The following is a 16,776-nucleotide window of genomic DNA, read 5'->3' as shown; positions in this document are numbered from 1 at the left end:
AAATCTGAACACTTTTATGCCTTTGGACTTCTATTATCATTGTCATTTATACAATGTTTTCTTTCTTGGCTATCCATGATAAATATAATAGGACATAGGAGTTGTTATTTAAAAATACTTATTAAAAATGGGTAAATCATAAGCATTATACTTTGAAAGCCCTTTTTTTTTTTAAGAGAAAAATTTCTAGATTCCCAGGACAAAGATATATACAGAGTTCTGAAAGTTGACCTTGTGTTTACAACCCGATGTCTAGAGGAAGTGAAGTCATTTAGATCATTCATGTCTTTTCCTATCATTCTGGAAAATAGGAGTGCCTGCTTTCTATTTACAGCATTAACAAAGGCATTTTTTTAGTACAGGTAATTGCCCTCTGTTAAATCTCTTGACAGTTCTCCATCTGTGTACGTGCCACTGAGTTATAAAAGTTGAAACGCTCGACATTTTATTTGGCTGAACTCTTCTCTACCTTCCACTCATTCAGTCAAAATCAAGATTTTACTAGCAGTTTTGGAATAATCACTTAAAATAGATTTACCTATCAAAAGCTAAAATCATTACATGTGCCAGTTATGTATTTTTGCATTTTTATTGTAGAATATGTTTTTGTTTCTTTTTGTTTTTTCTTATTGTTTTGAAGTGCTTTGTATTAATTAGGCATCTTTCTGGATGTCATCTTACCAAAGATTTATATTGTGTCTACACGTATAAAGGCTTTAGCATAGGGGGAAGAACACAAATGCATCTTTAATGTCTTTGAAGTTATTAGAACCTTCATATTCAAGAAATCTGAACTGAAAGGAGTAAAGGCAGGACCTATATTTATTACATGTTATTTTTTTATATTTGATTACCAATCATTTCTGAATTTCTACTTTAAACATGGCTATGTTTGTCCTGCTGCCTTAAACCATTAAGTAACTTAAATAAGTAAATAAATAAAACAGACAAAGGCTGTAGAAAAAAATGCAGTAAAATATCTTTATGGATAGATCAGGAATAAGCTTATTAAAGAAATCCCAGTTTTCTGTCAAATTGAACTTGGAAAATTATTTTAATTATTAAATTAAATAGGTGAGTAAACATGGATATTGATTTTCTTCATGAAACAAGTTCTGACTGTTATCAGAAGACAAGGAAGCATTTATCACAAAGCAAAATAATAAAAACAGATGAAAAGATGTCCAGTTGAAGTGGGACTTTAAACAAACATCATTTTTTCCAGGCGCTGCATATGTAAATTTCTGTGAGATAGAGCACTCCAACTCCTTAGATGCTTCCTAGGTCTGTTGAAATTAATAGGCTTTTACTGGGCATTTTCGGTGACATACTATGTTATGTGTTAAAGAGAATACATCATGTAAGTCCCTTCTTTCCAAAACCATAGACTGGAGCTCCACTGTATAATATATTAGTCACTGGCTGATTAATTAAAATTAAATAAAATTAAAAATTTAGTTTCTCAATCACACTGTCAACATTTCAAGTGGCTATTAAAGCCACATGTGGCTAGCAGTTGCCATATTTCAAGACAAAATAGAGAACTTTCCTATCACCACACAGAGTTCTGTTGAAGAGTACTGGTTATAAGAAGGCAGAGCATATAAAGAGATTTTTGAACATTATGATAATGTATAGGAAGAAACTCTGCAGGTAGTAAGATGCTATAGAAAAGAAAAAGTGACAAACTCTATTAGAAGTGGTTATAAAGATCAAAGAAGACATCCTGGAAGCAGTGATAATCAGCTGATTGTTCAAGGAGAGTTATTCCTAGATGATCAAAAGGAGAGAGAATCATCCTAGGCAGAAAGATCAGTATGAGCAAATAGATGCTTACAATTATCAAATGTTCAATATGTGTCAAGCCCTGTTGTATGTGCTTCATCTATCTTATCTTCTTATTTATCACAAAAGCCCTTTAAAGTAGATACAATTATGATCTATATTTTATAAATAAGAGATGTCAGCAATACCCCCAACCTATTCAGTTATTGTGTGTTACAGCTGGGCCACAAACACAATCTGATTTCAGCTCATGATCTTAGCCCCAAAGCTCAGCCTTCTACAGTGTGCTAGTCTACAGACTTAAAAAAGGTCAGCATTAGTGAAGCAGGAAGTAGGAGGGGAGAAATTACAGGACAGTAGAATAAAAACATCAGCAAGAATTGGACTCCAGTGCTTGTGTGCCAGGACAAGGCGACTGATCTTGATAACACGGGTGAAGAGCTGAATTCAGGAGATACAATCAGCTTTAAATGAATCAGTTCGTGGCAGTGTGGATAATGCAATGAAATGAAGGGAAGGGAGGTAGACGCTCCTTAGGAAGATACTGAAATAATCTAGGTCAGAAATGACGAGGTTTTGAAGTAAAGCAGTGAAGATAATTGGCGTGTTGGAGACAAATTATGTAGATGTGGCATGACTTAGTGAAAGGGTGAAGGGTTAGCATAAAGACACTGAGATTTATTGCATTGTAGGCTGGTGTTGTAATTAATGTTAGGGCAATAGAGTCCAGATGAGAGATAAGTTTGTTTATTCTGATTTGGACCTAGCCAGATAATATAGCAGTAGATGTATCCGCCGCTCTAGTTTAGACAAAATGTGTGAGTTTGAAAGAAATATTCTGAAACAGTTGGCTTGAAGATTCTAGTGAAAATCATAGAAATCCAGTAATTTTCATTTGATGAAGGTACAGAGTAAGAGAAGTACCAGTGTTTCCTGGCACATCAGATACACAAACATTTTAAATGTTCAGAACATTTTACACGAACATTTTAAATATTCTTCTATCTCGGATAGAAGAATAAAGGAGATAGAGTTAGCCAACCTGAGAAAGAGTTATAGAAGCTGAAGAAAAGTTTTTAAAGGGAAAAGTGATGTCATGTGGAATTAATGTAAGGACTTAAGAAGACTTCATATAAAATGGCTATTCAGAGATGATATAATAAATAATCTTTGTAAGGGCAACTTCTGCAACTTACCAGAGGCAAAAGTGTGATGCAAATAAGTAGAGAGAGTTAACTTCGATTATTCTTCTACTGAGAAAAGGAAAGATAAGGCAGAATGAGGAGACTTGCTCTTTTTACATAATAAGAGAAAGAAGTGCTCATTGTAGAAAATGTGAAAAGCCTAACAATATTAAAAGCAAAGGTGCTTTAAACTTTAAATTCTACTATTGAGAGAAAAATTATTTGAACACTGGTGTATGTTCTTTCATTTAAAAAGTATCTATTCAATCATACTTGAGATTAAGATGTTCATGCTCCAGGTGCAGTGGTTTACAGCTATAATCCCAGCACTTTGGGAGGCTGAGGCAGGTGGATCACTTGAAGTCAGGAGTTTGAGACCAGCCTGGCCAACATGGTGAAACCCCCATCTCTACTAAAAATACAAAAATCAAACAAAAAAATTTAACTGGGCATAATGGCAGACTCCTGTAATCCAAGCTACTTGGTAGGCTGAGGCAGGAGAATTGCTTGAATCTGAGAGGTGGAGGTTGCAGTAAGCCGAGATTGTGCCACTGCACTGCAGTCTGGGCGACAGAGCAAGACCATTTCTCAAATAAATAAAATAAAATATAAAATGTTCATGCAATTTTGTATCCCGGTTTTTTAGTTAACGGAGCATTTTCTCATATAAAAACCTTCTCAAATACATGAGATTAATACATGATTTGTAATAGTTATATAATATGGCTACTGAAGAATGAATAGTTCTATAACTTTGCAACCTAATTGCTTATGTTTCATTTTAATTTGTGGTACTTTATTCTATCCCATATTTTATTATCTTAAATAGTGATATAAGTCTTTATACAGGCTTTTATATTTTATATTTTGAATTACTTTATTTTCACACTTTTGCATATTGTTATTTTATTTTTGAGAATTATCAGAATCATATTTAGAAGATCAATAATTGCAATTTTCCCAGCTTACTATATATATTAAAACTATTTTTTTATAAATTTTCAGTAACATATAATTTTATAAGTAACAATTAACAATATGCAGTTCTCAAAACCTCATTCTTAGTAGGTAATATTATTTTTAAATTATTGTTTGTCAAATTTACTACAATGAAAAATTACCTCATTGATTGATTTTTAACTTTATAATTAATGAGGTTACCCTAAAATACATTATCTATTGAATTTTGGCATTTGTGAACTCTCTGTTCATAGCCTATCCCCATTTATGTATATTGGGAAGCTTATTGTTTTACTTAGCAATCTATGGAACTTTGTATACTAGTCACCAATTAATTATCTATCATATTTATTATAAAATTTTTTCTAGTTTTCTAATTTTGGTTTAATTTTTTATGGTTTACGATATTTAAAAGTTTTAATTTTTACATAGCCAAATAATGGGTATTTTTTTTTTTTAACTTAAGCTAGCAGAGAATGGAGAAATGAAAAAAGATAAGAGAGGTTCAAGCATGGTCATAGCCTGGGAGACAAGAGCAGGCAGACACTGTGATAATGTTATAAATGAATGCCAGATGACTTACTTGCAAGGATGGACCTGAAATCTCAAAAATAGTATAATCCCAGGGAAGAGAATAAAGGAGCTCTATTTTTCAGAGAAAGTAGGAAAGATCAAACGTTTGGTTGCAGATAAGTGAAGCTTAAATATTGGTTGATATGAAACTTACATTACATTATTACATAAAAGAAAAACAGTGGCTTAGACTGAGACCAGTTCCATTATTGACTGGCAGACATAAAGTATGTCCCTCATAAAGTATGTCCCAAAGAACAAGATCCTTTAATACATAACTTAAAAATATACTCAAAAATGGTCCTCCTTTTCTCCATCCTCCCTTTTTCTCCTCCTCTTCCCTCCTCCTCCTCTTCCATCTTCCTCTTCCCTCCTCCTCCTCCTCCCTTCTCCTTCCCTTTCTTCCTTCTCCTTCTGCTGCTATTACTGCTGCTTCTGTTTCTTCTTTTACTTCTTGTTAGCAACAATTATCCTTTAAAATTCTCTAGCAGTAACAGAGCCAGGAGGTTTCACCCATTTACCTTTACTTATCAATTACCATTGTGTTCAGGTGGACATTGCATTCTTGAGTTATGGCATTTTTGTTTTTATTATTTTCATATTAAGGAATTCAGGTCTAGTTATTTCATTTTAAAAAGGAAAAAGAGAAAGGAAATGCAAAAATACCTCAAAATTCATGATTGTAATTAAGCATTTAATTCTCAGCTAGGCAAAATGCCAATGAGATTAAAAACAATGTTTTCTCAATGATTCAGGTGGATCATTGATTGACATATTTTTAAATATTTACAGTTAATACTCACATTATAAAGTCCTTGATATTCCCAGATTAATATAACCAAAATATAATGCTTCAAACATTTGTCTTGTTGAGAGCCACATTTTTTAAAAATGGAAATTATAATATTATTCATCTGCAACATTTTCTGCTAAAGAATGCAAGGTATATTTGCACAGGAACTATGACCACTCTGCTATGACCCATGATTTAGAAAAGACTGTCAATCAGCATTTGCAAAAGCATGTATTTTAAGAATGGTCAAATACATGGACAGACATCAAATATTAAACATTTGAGACAGTTGTGTACCTACTTCATTTGTTTAACAATAGTACTTTTCCCAGATTCTCCCGCTCCTGCAACATAAAAAGAGAATATTATTAACTGATATACCAAATTTGTATAGATATTAAAAGCTAACTATCACTTTTCATAGAGAATCTTTAAAATTTTTTTTGTAGGCTTAGGGGGTACACGTGGAGTTTTGTTACATGCATATACTGTGTGGTGGTGAAGTCTAGTCTTTTAACGTACCCATCATCTGAATGTGTACATTGTACCCAACAGGTAATTTTTCATTCCTCACCCCCTCGCATGCTCCCACCTTTACAAGTCTCCAGTGTTTATTATTCTACTCCGTATGTCCATGTGTATGCATTGTTTAGTTCCCACTTATAAGTGAGAACATGTGGTATTTGACCTTCTGCTTCTGAACTGTTTTACTTAAGATAGTGGTCTCCAGTTTCATCCACTTGCTGCCAAAGACATGATTTTGTTCTTTTTCATGGCTGAGTAGTATTCCATGGTGTGTGTGTGTGTGTGTGTGTGTGTGTGTGTGTGTGTGTGTGTTTGTGTCCAGTTTTCTATTTATGGGCACTTAGGTCGATTCCATGACTTTGCTATTATAAATATTGCTGCAATAAACATACAAGCTCAAGTGTCTTTTAATAATAATATGGGCTGGGCATGGTAGATCATGCTTGTAATCTCAGCACTTTGGGAGGCCAAAGCAGGTGGATCACCTGGGGTCAGGAGTTTGAGAACCACCTGACCAACATGGAGAAACCCGTCTCTACTAAAAATACAAAATTAGCTGGACGTGGTGGTGCATGCCTGTAATTCCAGTGACTAGGGAGGCTAAGGCAGGAGAATCACTTGAATCCAGGAGGTGGAGGATGTGGTGAGCTGAGATTGTGCCATTGTACTCCAGCCCAGGCATCAAGAGTGAAATTCCATCTCAAAAAATAATAATAACAATACATTTTCCTTTGAGTAGATATCCAGTAGTGGGATTGCTGGATCAAATGGTTGTCCTATTTTTAACGCTGAGAAATATCCATACTGCTTTTCCATAGAGGTTGTATACTAAGTTACATGCCACCAACAGGGTATACGCATTCCCTTTTCTTGACATCCCTGCTATTATCTGTTGTTTTGTGACTTTTTAATAACAGCCATTTTGACTTTGTGTAAGGTGATCTCTCACTGCAGTTTTAATTTACATTTCTCTGATGATTAGTCTTAGTGAACGTTTTCTTACGTGATTGTTAGCCATTGGTATGTCTTCTTTGAAAAATGTCTGTTCATGCCCGCTTTTTGATGGGTGATTTGCTTTTTTCTTGTTGAGTTTGAATTCCTTGTAGATTCTGGATATTAGTCCTTTGTTCGATGAGCATAGTTTGCAAATGTTTTCTCTCATTCTGTAGGTTGTCTGTTTACTCTGTTGATTATTTATGTGCAGAGCTTTTTAGTTTATCCCATTTGCCTATTTTTGTTTGTTACATTTGCTTTTGAAATCTTAGTCACAAATTATTTGCCTAGGCCAATATCCAGAAGAGTTTTTCTTCTAGGATTTTTACCATTTCTGGTCTTAAGTCTTTAAATCATCTTGAGCTAATTTTTGTATGTGGTGAGAGATATAGGTCTAGTTTCATTTTTCTGTATATGGCTAATTTTTTATTATGGAAAACCTTTAACAGATACTCTCCTGGTGTATCTTCAAAAGCAAACATTATATACTGTCAAGGAAAATAATATATTACTGCATTTGAATATAATTTGGGAAGCTTGTATCTCCTGGCTTTGCAACCCCCCAAAAATTGGTCCTCAACTTCATAGTCTCTAGATTACTCTCATTCTCCCAGAATGTCTTCTCATATACACTATTGATTGAATAGCAAGAAAAAATACCCAACAACTAGGTAATAACCTTTGATTTTTCAGAATAGTACAAAGTCTATTGTCATTGGAGGATGGGAACTTGTCTCCAGCATCCCATTTACCTTGGTATATAGATGGTATCATGGCTTCAGTTTTAACAAAGGAATGTGGCTAATAACACTAAGTAATTCTAAGGAGCCTGCAGGTAAGAATCAATATGGGAGTATTTAAAAATGAGAAGGAGCAGGGCCTGGGCAAAGGAGGAGCTGGCAGTAATATTATAGAAAAACGTGTTGCATTTATCTGGAACAGCTGTTTTAGTTGATGATATGTAATATAACACTTTATTTTGTTATCTAGTGAACTTTATAAACATCATGTACAGGAATACAAATTGCACATTATGAAAGATAAAACATAAATTTCTCGTGAAAAATCAGTGGTTGCTTCATGCTATGCCTCAAGTTGTTTTCAGGACATTACTTGAGTCTACTTTGTTATTAAGGCATTTTTTTAATTTTTAAAAGTTTTTTGGAAATGAAAACTACAAAGTACTGAAGTAAAGTGTAATGATCTAGGCTTAAGTGTTTTTTCTGTCCTTGTATGTGTGGGTGAGTGCATGTGCGTGCATGCGTGTGTGTGTGTGTGTGTGTGTAATATCTTTAGTAAATCTTTTAACTCCTTAATTTCCTCACCTATTAGCTAAGAATCTCTACTTCACAAGATTATTAGAATACTCTCGACATCATAAGCATATAATTGTTTGCAAACTACAGTGCAAAATCAAACATAAAACAATGTTAATTGAGAACACAGCATCCAAAACACTTTGCCTTTTTTCATGAAGAGAAATCTAATGTTATTGTAGATACGCTACACGTATTCAGCAAATGATGCTGGAGCAATTGAATATCTACATGAAAAAAGAATACTGACTCACATCACAATATACTAAAAATTAATTTGAAATGGCTTATAAACTTATATATAAAAACTAAAGCCATGAAAGTTCTAGAGAAATAGTTGAAATATCTTTGCAACCTTGAATTCACCAAAATTCTCTTAGATAATGTATAAAACACTGAACCAACAAAAAGTAAAAATATAACAAATTGGACTTGATCAAAATAAAATGAAAAAGGACAAGCCACTGACGAGGAGAAAACATAAATTACATGTTTATCAGACACAGGCTAGGGACCCAGTAGCATAAATGCAATGGGGCTTGGGAGGATTAATATAGAGATGTTTCAAATGATTAATAGTGCAGGAATGTGGCTGGGTGCAGCAGTGGCTCACACCTGTAATCCCAGCACTTCGGGAGGCTGATGCTGGTGGATCATGAGGTCAGATCAAGACCACTTTTGTCAACATGGTGAAAGCTTGTATCTACTAAAAATACAAAAAATTAGCTGGGTGTGGTAGCCTGTGCCTGTAATCTCAGCTATTGGGAGACTGACTCAGGAGAATTGCTTGAACAAGGGAGTCAGAGATTGCAGTGAGCCAAGATTGTGCCAATGCACTCCAGCCTGGGTGACAGAGCGAGACTATGTCTACAAATAAATAAATAAATAAATAATTTTAGAAAGAGTGAAGAAATGCCATATGAAAACACTAAAAATAACTATGACTCAAGAATTAAAAAGTGAATTCGATGAAAATTACTGCAATATGTAAGGTATGGAAAGAATTAAAACAAATCTTAAAATTTTGACTTATCTATGAATCTTAGATGTGGGATGTGGGGGAGGAGTAAATTCAGGCAACTTGAAGTTTGAAAGTTCTGGATTTACAGGCAGTAGAAAAGCAGGAATTCACCAAAAGTGGCTAAGATCTGATAATAAAAGTTAGTTCATAACAATTTTAGATAAAATAAGTTATAAATATCTAAAGTGTTATTGCAGGAAAATGCAGTATTTTATAATTGATATGAAATCATATCTTTAGAATGTGTCTTCAGGCTACAACCAAAACTTACCAGCAGAAATATGATCTTGACCTACATTGACCAAGGGCCTAATCTAAAATAATGGTTTTTGAGAACAAATTTTTATGTCTGTAGAAGAAGCAAAGGTCTTCATGTATTACTGGCAGTTCCAAAAATTAAGTCACAGGACATCTTTGACGTCTCAAGGTATCTTGGACAGATTTTAAATTAACACAATTAAGGCAATTTGGAGATTCCCCAGGAAAATCCCAAATTCAGTAAAACTGGTAGGCATAGACATATCCTTGACTACTCATTGTAGTCAACAGCCTCATTTTACTAAAACTAGCAAAATTTTATGTAAGCCAAAGTAGTATAACTTTTGGTAACCCCAAGTCCCCACTTTTCTTTGTTGTTTTGATATTTGTTTTTTGAGACGGAGTCTCGCTCTGTCACCCATGCTGGAGTGCAGTGGCAGAATCTCGGCTCATTGCAACCTCCATTTCCTGGGTTCAAGCCATTCTCCTGCCTCAGCCTCCTAAGCAGCTGAGATTGGCATGCACCACCACACTCGGCTAATTTTTATGTTTTTAGTAGAGATGGGGTTTCACCATGTTGCCCAGGCTGGTCTTAAACTTTTGGCCTCAAGTGATCTGCCTGCCTCAGGCTCCCAAACTGCTAGGAATACAGGTGTGAGCCACCCCACATGACCCAAACTATTTAAATTTCTAACTCAACTCTTGCCCACTCGGCCTTCATTTCCATATTCGACCATTACTTTTTTTTAAACTCTTTTCTTCTTCTACATGCTTATGAATATTTCATATATCATTTACATTTTGTATATCATTTAGAACATCTTTCATCACTGCAAGATTAATTTCACATTGCAAAGAATCTTTGTTTCATTCACTGATTTAGCCAAAGCACCTAGAACAGTGCCTAACTCAATAGTAGAATCTTAAAAAAAGCAAATGAATTCTTTGACTCATGCTTCAGAAATGAGATTTTGTCCTTTGCACTATATATCATTTTTTTCTCACTGAAGCGTTTCTTTTCTTAAGCCTTGATGAACAGATATAGCTACATCTAAATTTAATTCTATTCAGGACAATCTTTTTTTTTTTTTTTTTTTTTGGCCATAGCATACATTTACATACATATGTAAATGTATCTAGTTTCTGCAGTTGTCTGAAACAGCTGTCCACCTTATGTGATAGTGAGGAAAAAGGAGTGGTAAACCCATGGGAAATAATGTTTCATTGCCTGGTGATGATATATAGATTCTTTCCCTCGGATAAACCTTGAGAAGACACCTCTCCATGATTTTATGCTAGTCGGCTCTCCACCATAGATAGTGAAATATGACCATAAAGTTGATAGATACAAAAATCAAAGTAACTTGCTAAAATTTCTTTACATAATCAAACACAAAGTGACAGATTGGTCATAACAATCTCTTTTAATAGAAGGCTGTGATGCGCAAGAATGAAACAGTTGGGAATAAAATAAAATCACCTTGCCCGTTTTCAAAAGACAAATTACTATATCATTTTGCATGACATGACTGAGAGTTATTTGTTTGTGAGAGTGGCAACAGTAAATCAATGAGGTTTGCACAATAGTCTGGTTTACTGGCTTTAAATAACTCACTATTTTGCTGTAGGAAGTTCATCACTTTGAAAAAAAAGTCATCTAATACTATAAAACTGTACTGGATAGGTTTTGTTTCACAATCTCTAACAACAGAACCGAATATTAGAAAATGTATCATTATCCTGTATAAATGACAGAATATCTCATTTCTCACTGTCTTAAATTACAGAGCAATGGGATGTCAAAGAAAAGTCACTGGGCTCAGTAGGAACTCCAATACTTGCTCATGCTGGTGTATTTAATGTTGTATTTTGTTCAACCAGAGTGTTCAACTAGACATGAGAAAAAAGTCTTGTTTCTGAATGTCAATTAAATTTACGTAAATGATGATATAATATCTACAATTTCTACAATGAAGTGAAAATAATTTGGAGCACTTTCTTATAAATGACTTATCTACCTTGAGATATTAAGCCTAATGAGAAAAAGTATGTCAGTGATTTTTCAGAATAGTACCAGCATAAGTATTATAGATAAATGTTTTATCAATTAAAAACCACCTTTGGATAGATTAAAAAATCACAACCAAATTTTATTTTATTCACTCTGTATTATTGACTAGTTAGAAATTTATCAAAAATATGTGGAAAAAGTGACTTTTAGACTGTGTCAGAATTAGTGTACATTCAGAATGGTCTTCTGTACTTCATAAATATGGCCATTTGGTAATCATACCGATGACACTAAGTTGTGGCATTTCAAAAGTGTTTCTAAGGCTCCAGGGTATGTTAGTGTATAACAATTCTTTGTAACTTAGCTGGTAATTCATGCTATGTTTAAGGTAAGCAGAGTAGTCAATCACTTTTTTAAAAATAGCATGTACTTTTAAATGAAACGACATATTGAAAGTTAATATTTTCCCTTGAAAGTCTTTAAAAAAGTATCTGTACTATCCTTGCTCTATGTGGTGACTTCAGTCTTCTGTGTAAAGGTCTAGTATAGTCAACTTCAGCATTAACGGGAAGATTCCTAAAGAAAAGCCTATCTACTTAAAACCTCATTTAGTGTTTGGAACTCTATTGCAAAGTTATTTCAAAAATAAATTATTAAGTCCTATTCTCACAATGATTCTAGGTTGTAGTTCACAATAACTATTTCAGTCTTGTAAGATTAGATGATGTTACAGAGCCAAATTTAGACATTATAACAATGTGTTTGCATATGCTGATGGTGTCCTGAAATAATCTCTTCCTTCCAAATTGTGGTCATCACTAATATTAGTTTCTGGGTCAAAGGATACCAAGAGAATATTAACAAGATATGCATTTGTTTCTTTGAAATAGTTAATGTTTCAAATAATTAAATATTTATATTTATACTTAATTCATACTTAGATACTCATGAATTAATTTTTAATAACAATAAGGAATCCTCTTCCACATTTTTAAATGTGAAAATATTAAAAAGAATTTTAAATCTACCCAATATCTATACCTATTACTAAACTTCGAGGACACACAAGGCTTAATTGCTCATTTGGGTTAACTTGTTCAAACAAGCAAAATGAGATTACAACATTCTGCCTTGAAATCACACGTAAGATTTTTTTTTTTATAGGTGGTCTTAAAAATCACATAATTGTACAGTAGAAAGAAACCTTAGAAATCAACCAGCTATGCATATCTCTTCAGTCTATCCTTGAGATAAATGAATCTAATAGAGATTATAATAATCATCCAAAGTTTCAGATCTGTCTTAAAGAAACTACATATTCTGACTCTTCTTTTTAAGTAGGCACTGATAAATAGGAAAATGGTTTCAACACTTTATAAATTATTTTAAATATATTTATTGTAAATTAATATGACAGCAGGGTACTTTTTTTTTTTTTTTTTTTTTTTGAGACAGAATCCAGCTCTGTTGCCCAGGCTGGAATGCGGTATCATGTTCATGGCTCACTGCTGCCTTGGCCTCCTGGGCTCAACCAATCCTCCTGTCTCAGTCTCCCAACGTTCTAGAATTACAAGCATGAGCCACTGCACTTGGCCTTGAAAGCAGTGTACTTCCATATGCATATGTAAAGACATATTGGTATTGCTGTGTCAGCTTGTCATTCATAGGTAGACTGTTGGCTTAAAAGACTTTTAAGGTAGTCTCTTTTGAACCAACTTAATTTTGTTCTACTTAATATTTTCCTTTTCATGGAGGAACACCAAAATTCTCTGTCCCGTCCACATGACAGCTCCTCACACAGCTGGATTCATGGTAGGAAAAGGGGATGGGCATAGTCATGCTTTGGAGCTAAATTTGAGCTTGTACTCATCTCTGACTGACTAAGTGTCTTGATCAAATTCGGTCTCTCTGAAAATCAGTTTCCTCTATTATAAAATTGGGTTAAGACATAGGAGGATTAGATTACAAACATAAATTACTTAGAACATAATCTAATATATAGTGAATTCTAAGTACTTTCTATTCGAAGAATGTGCTCATATCTGTTTAAAGAAATACTCCAAATATAATATGATCCACTTCTTTACTCCTTTCTTGTGGAACATGATTTTTAGAGTATTTATCTTCTGAATCACGCCCCATAGAAGAGCCAATGTCTTTCTGAAATGTGGTACTGAAAATTGTGCTGTAGATATCAGATTTACGAATAATAAGGATATTCTGCCAGCTAGATCTGCCTCACTTCTGGTGCTTGTTTATAAATAAATAATTTTTTAAATAGAGATCATGATTAGTTTGCTTCACTTCTTTCTTTTCTTTTCTTGTCTTTCTTTTTTTTTTTTTTTATAGCTTTATCAGCTTTTTAAATTTTTGGCCTATATTTAGCTTGTAAAGTTTTTCTACTTTTTTTCACATCTGCTCTTAACAAACAGATTCTCCCACAAACCACATGTATGTAATTGATTTTGAACCTCAATAAAGATATTTATTAAATTCCATTTTGCTTATTTGCAGCAAGCATTTCTGCTAGTTGAGGTCATTTAGAATTCTGACTTTGTTTTGTCACCATATCCTTCCAAACTGAATCTCGAGTTTGAAATGCCTGCTCTATCCACCTTCACCCAAATCCCTGATAGGATTATTGAAGAGAACAAGGTCAAGGACAGGAAACTGTGTCATTCTTTAGAGTCTGTTCTGTTAACAGGAAACCCGTTAATCAGCACAAGTCCTTGTTCACTATCTGTAGTCAACAATGCTAAATATTTCCCGATAGGTATGATAATTATTGAAGGTTTTTGTACCGACAGTTTATGTGGCTAAGGAAATTCTCTTCTATTTCTACTTTAATTGGTGTTTTTTAAATCAGGAATTGATAAAAGAATTTTATTTAATTATTTTTTGACTTCTCCTGACATTGTTATGATTTTTCTTTTAATTTGATCTTGTGGTGAGTAATGTTAATTGATGTTGTAATAGTATTTCAAGCATGCATTCTTGGGATAATCCCTCTTCCCCCCAAACTCCCTCCAACTTTTTTCCTTTTTGCATTTTATATATTGCTGACATCAGTTTGCTGATATTTTGCTTTCATTTTTATATTTATGTCTGTGAGGATGATTGACCTGCCATTGTCTTTATCAAATTTTGTTGTCAAGGTTGTTAAATAATAAATTGAAAAGAATTTTCTAAAAATGTTTATGTAATTTTGGAATGTTCTGCCCATGGGCTATTTGATAAAATTTTTTTATAAAGCACTATGAATACATTTGCAGATAAATTTGCACATTTTCTTTTGTCAAAAAATAACACATTTGTTTATTTTTCTTAAACTTTTTATTTTGATAATTAATTTAAAATCCTACAGTGGTTCAAGAATATAATACTATAGAAGACTGCATTTTATACCTTTCACCTTTAAGAATTAATGCTTTGTCCTGTTTGCTTTCCCTCTAATATATATGTGTAAATTTACATATGCATATGTAAACATATTTTTATGTTTTGTTTTGCTGAATCTTTATGAGATGTTTCACCCACAAATATTTCAAAATGTGTCTTCCAAGAATAAGGCAATTTTTCTACAAACTGAAATACCATTTCCATGCATAAAAGAATTTATATTAATTCAAAATGTTATACTATGTACTCCATATTCAAATTTATCTGATAGGTCCAAAAAATGTTTCCCATACCTTTTTTTATTTCTTATATTTATCATCTAGTCAAGTTTCACACTCTCTTTTGTCATTATGCTATTTAAACTCTTTTAATTTATAACATTTCCCTTGTAATATTTTTGTTATTTTGTTTTGTTGATCTTGGCATTTTTCTAAAGTCTAAGATAATTTTCAAAATATAATATACAATTATCTGTATTCTCTGATAACTAGATTCAATGTAACTATTATAGATGAATGCTATATAAATAATATTGTGGACTTTCAGTGTGTCATATCAGTAAACATATGGTGTCAGATATACTTATCTGACTATAAGTACCTATTTTCTGTGAGATAGAAAAAATAAGCATCGTGAATCTGTAAAATTCCTCATCAGCCAAACTAAGTATATTTCATTTATGAGAAAAATATTGTGGCTAGGTACTATCTTTTCTTTGTAATGATCTTTTATTTAGATATTCTAACTTCCAATTTTATACTTATTTTTAAATTATCAGATAATATTTATAGGAGGCACTAATATAAATATACCAACACTGTACTGTATACTTAAAAATTTGCTAACAGGGTAGATCTCATGTTAAGTGTTCTTATCATATAATAATTATAGTAATAAGAAGATAGGAAACAACTTTTATAGGTGACAAAGAAGTTTACTGTGTGGATTGTGATTATTTCATGGGTGTATACTACTTATCTCTAATCTTATCAAGTTACATTAAATATATATAGCATATGCATTAAGCTATACATTAAATATGTATAGCTTTTAGGCTAAAAATGATAACACTAAAGTACAGAATTGCATGATTTTTCCCACACAGGTCTGTTGTATATAGATATTTGTTTACGTATTCAGTAATTGTGTGAATAGTCATGTATACTATTTTTAGTATGAATACAATTGCAACAATGATTTTAAAAAGATATTAGGAAACCAAACTATATTCTGAAGTTGTCATTTTCTTCTTATCTATATCATGAAAGTAATATCTATTTCATAGCATTTTCTTGTAGATTAAAGCAATAATAGAAGCAATGAATAAAGAGAAAAATATGAGATTTATGCCAGTAGAGATAGAACTAAAACTAAATATTGTGACAGCATTGACCTTCGGACAATGGAGAGGGAATAGTCATAAAGAAAGGGGCTAAGGAGGATTGAAATATCAAGTGGATATAATAGGAAAGAACCTAACAAGGCACCTCATGGAAAACATAAAGATAAATGGGCAGCAAGTAAACTTGGGAAATTATTTTGAGTTCTCCCAAAGTGGGATCAGGTCACTGACAGATACAAAAAATTTTGTAAATATGGGTCAACAAATTGAGCAAAAGAAAGAATTTTAAAATCATATCAGTTAAATCCTGGTATGAGGTCCTCAAAAGAGAATATAGACTAAAACCCATAAAGTTTCAAGTACAAACTGGGAAATGAATCCACTTATGGATGGAAAGAAGAAGCAAGCGTCAATGAAGACAGGAATACAGCGATATAAAAAAATGAGGACTGTTTAGTTCAAACTTAGTTTAAAAGAAGAGAGATTTAAGTTACTGTTGGAGGTAGAGGCTCAAGCCTGTAATTCCTGCACTTTGGGAGACCGAGACAGGCAGATCTCTTGAGCCCAGGAATTTGAGACCAGCCTAAGCAACATGGTGAAACTCTGTCTCTACAAA

The 16,776-nt window shown here is 33.0% G+C and overlaps 1 protein-coding gene across 1 annotated transcript in view; it reads right to left on the bottom strand.

Moving 5' to 3' along the window:
* The window catches only part of GNAT3 (G protein subunit alpha transducin 3), a 56,693-nt gene that overhangs the window by 31,762 nt on the left and 8,155 nt on the right, over positions 1-16,776 (bottom strand). The window contains exon 2 of the mRNA XM_002751660.7: positions 5,597-5,639. Coding sequence (XP_002751706.1) covers positions 5,597-5,639 — 43 coding nt within the window. The remainder of the gene's footprint in view (positions 1-5,596; positions 5,640-16,776) is intronic.

This window comes from Callithrix jacchus, chromosome 11, assembly GCF_049354715.1.
Source record: "Callithrix jacchus isolate 240 chromosome 11, calJac240_pri, whole genome shotgun sequence".
NCBI lineage: Eukaryota > Metazoa > Chordata > Mammalia > Primates > Cebidae > Callithrix > Callithrix jacchus.
This window is presented reverse-complemented; position numbering and strand designations above follow the sequence as displayed.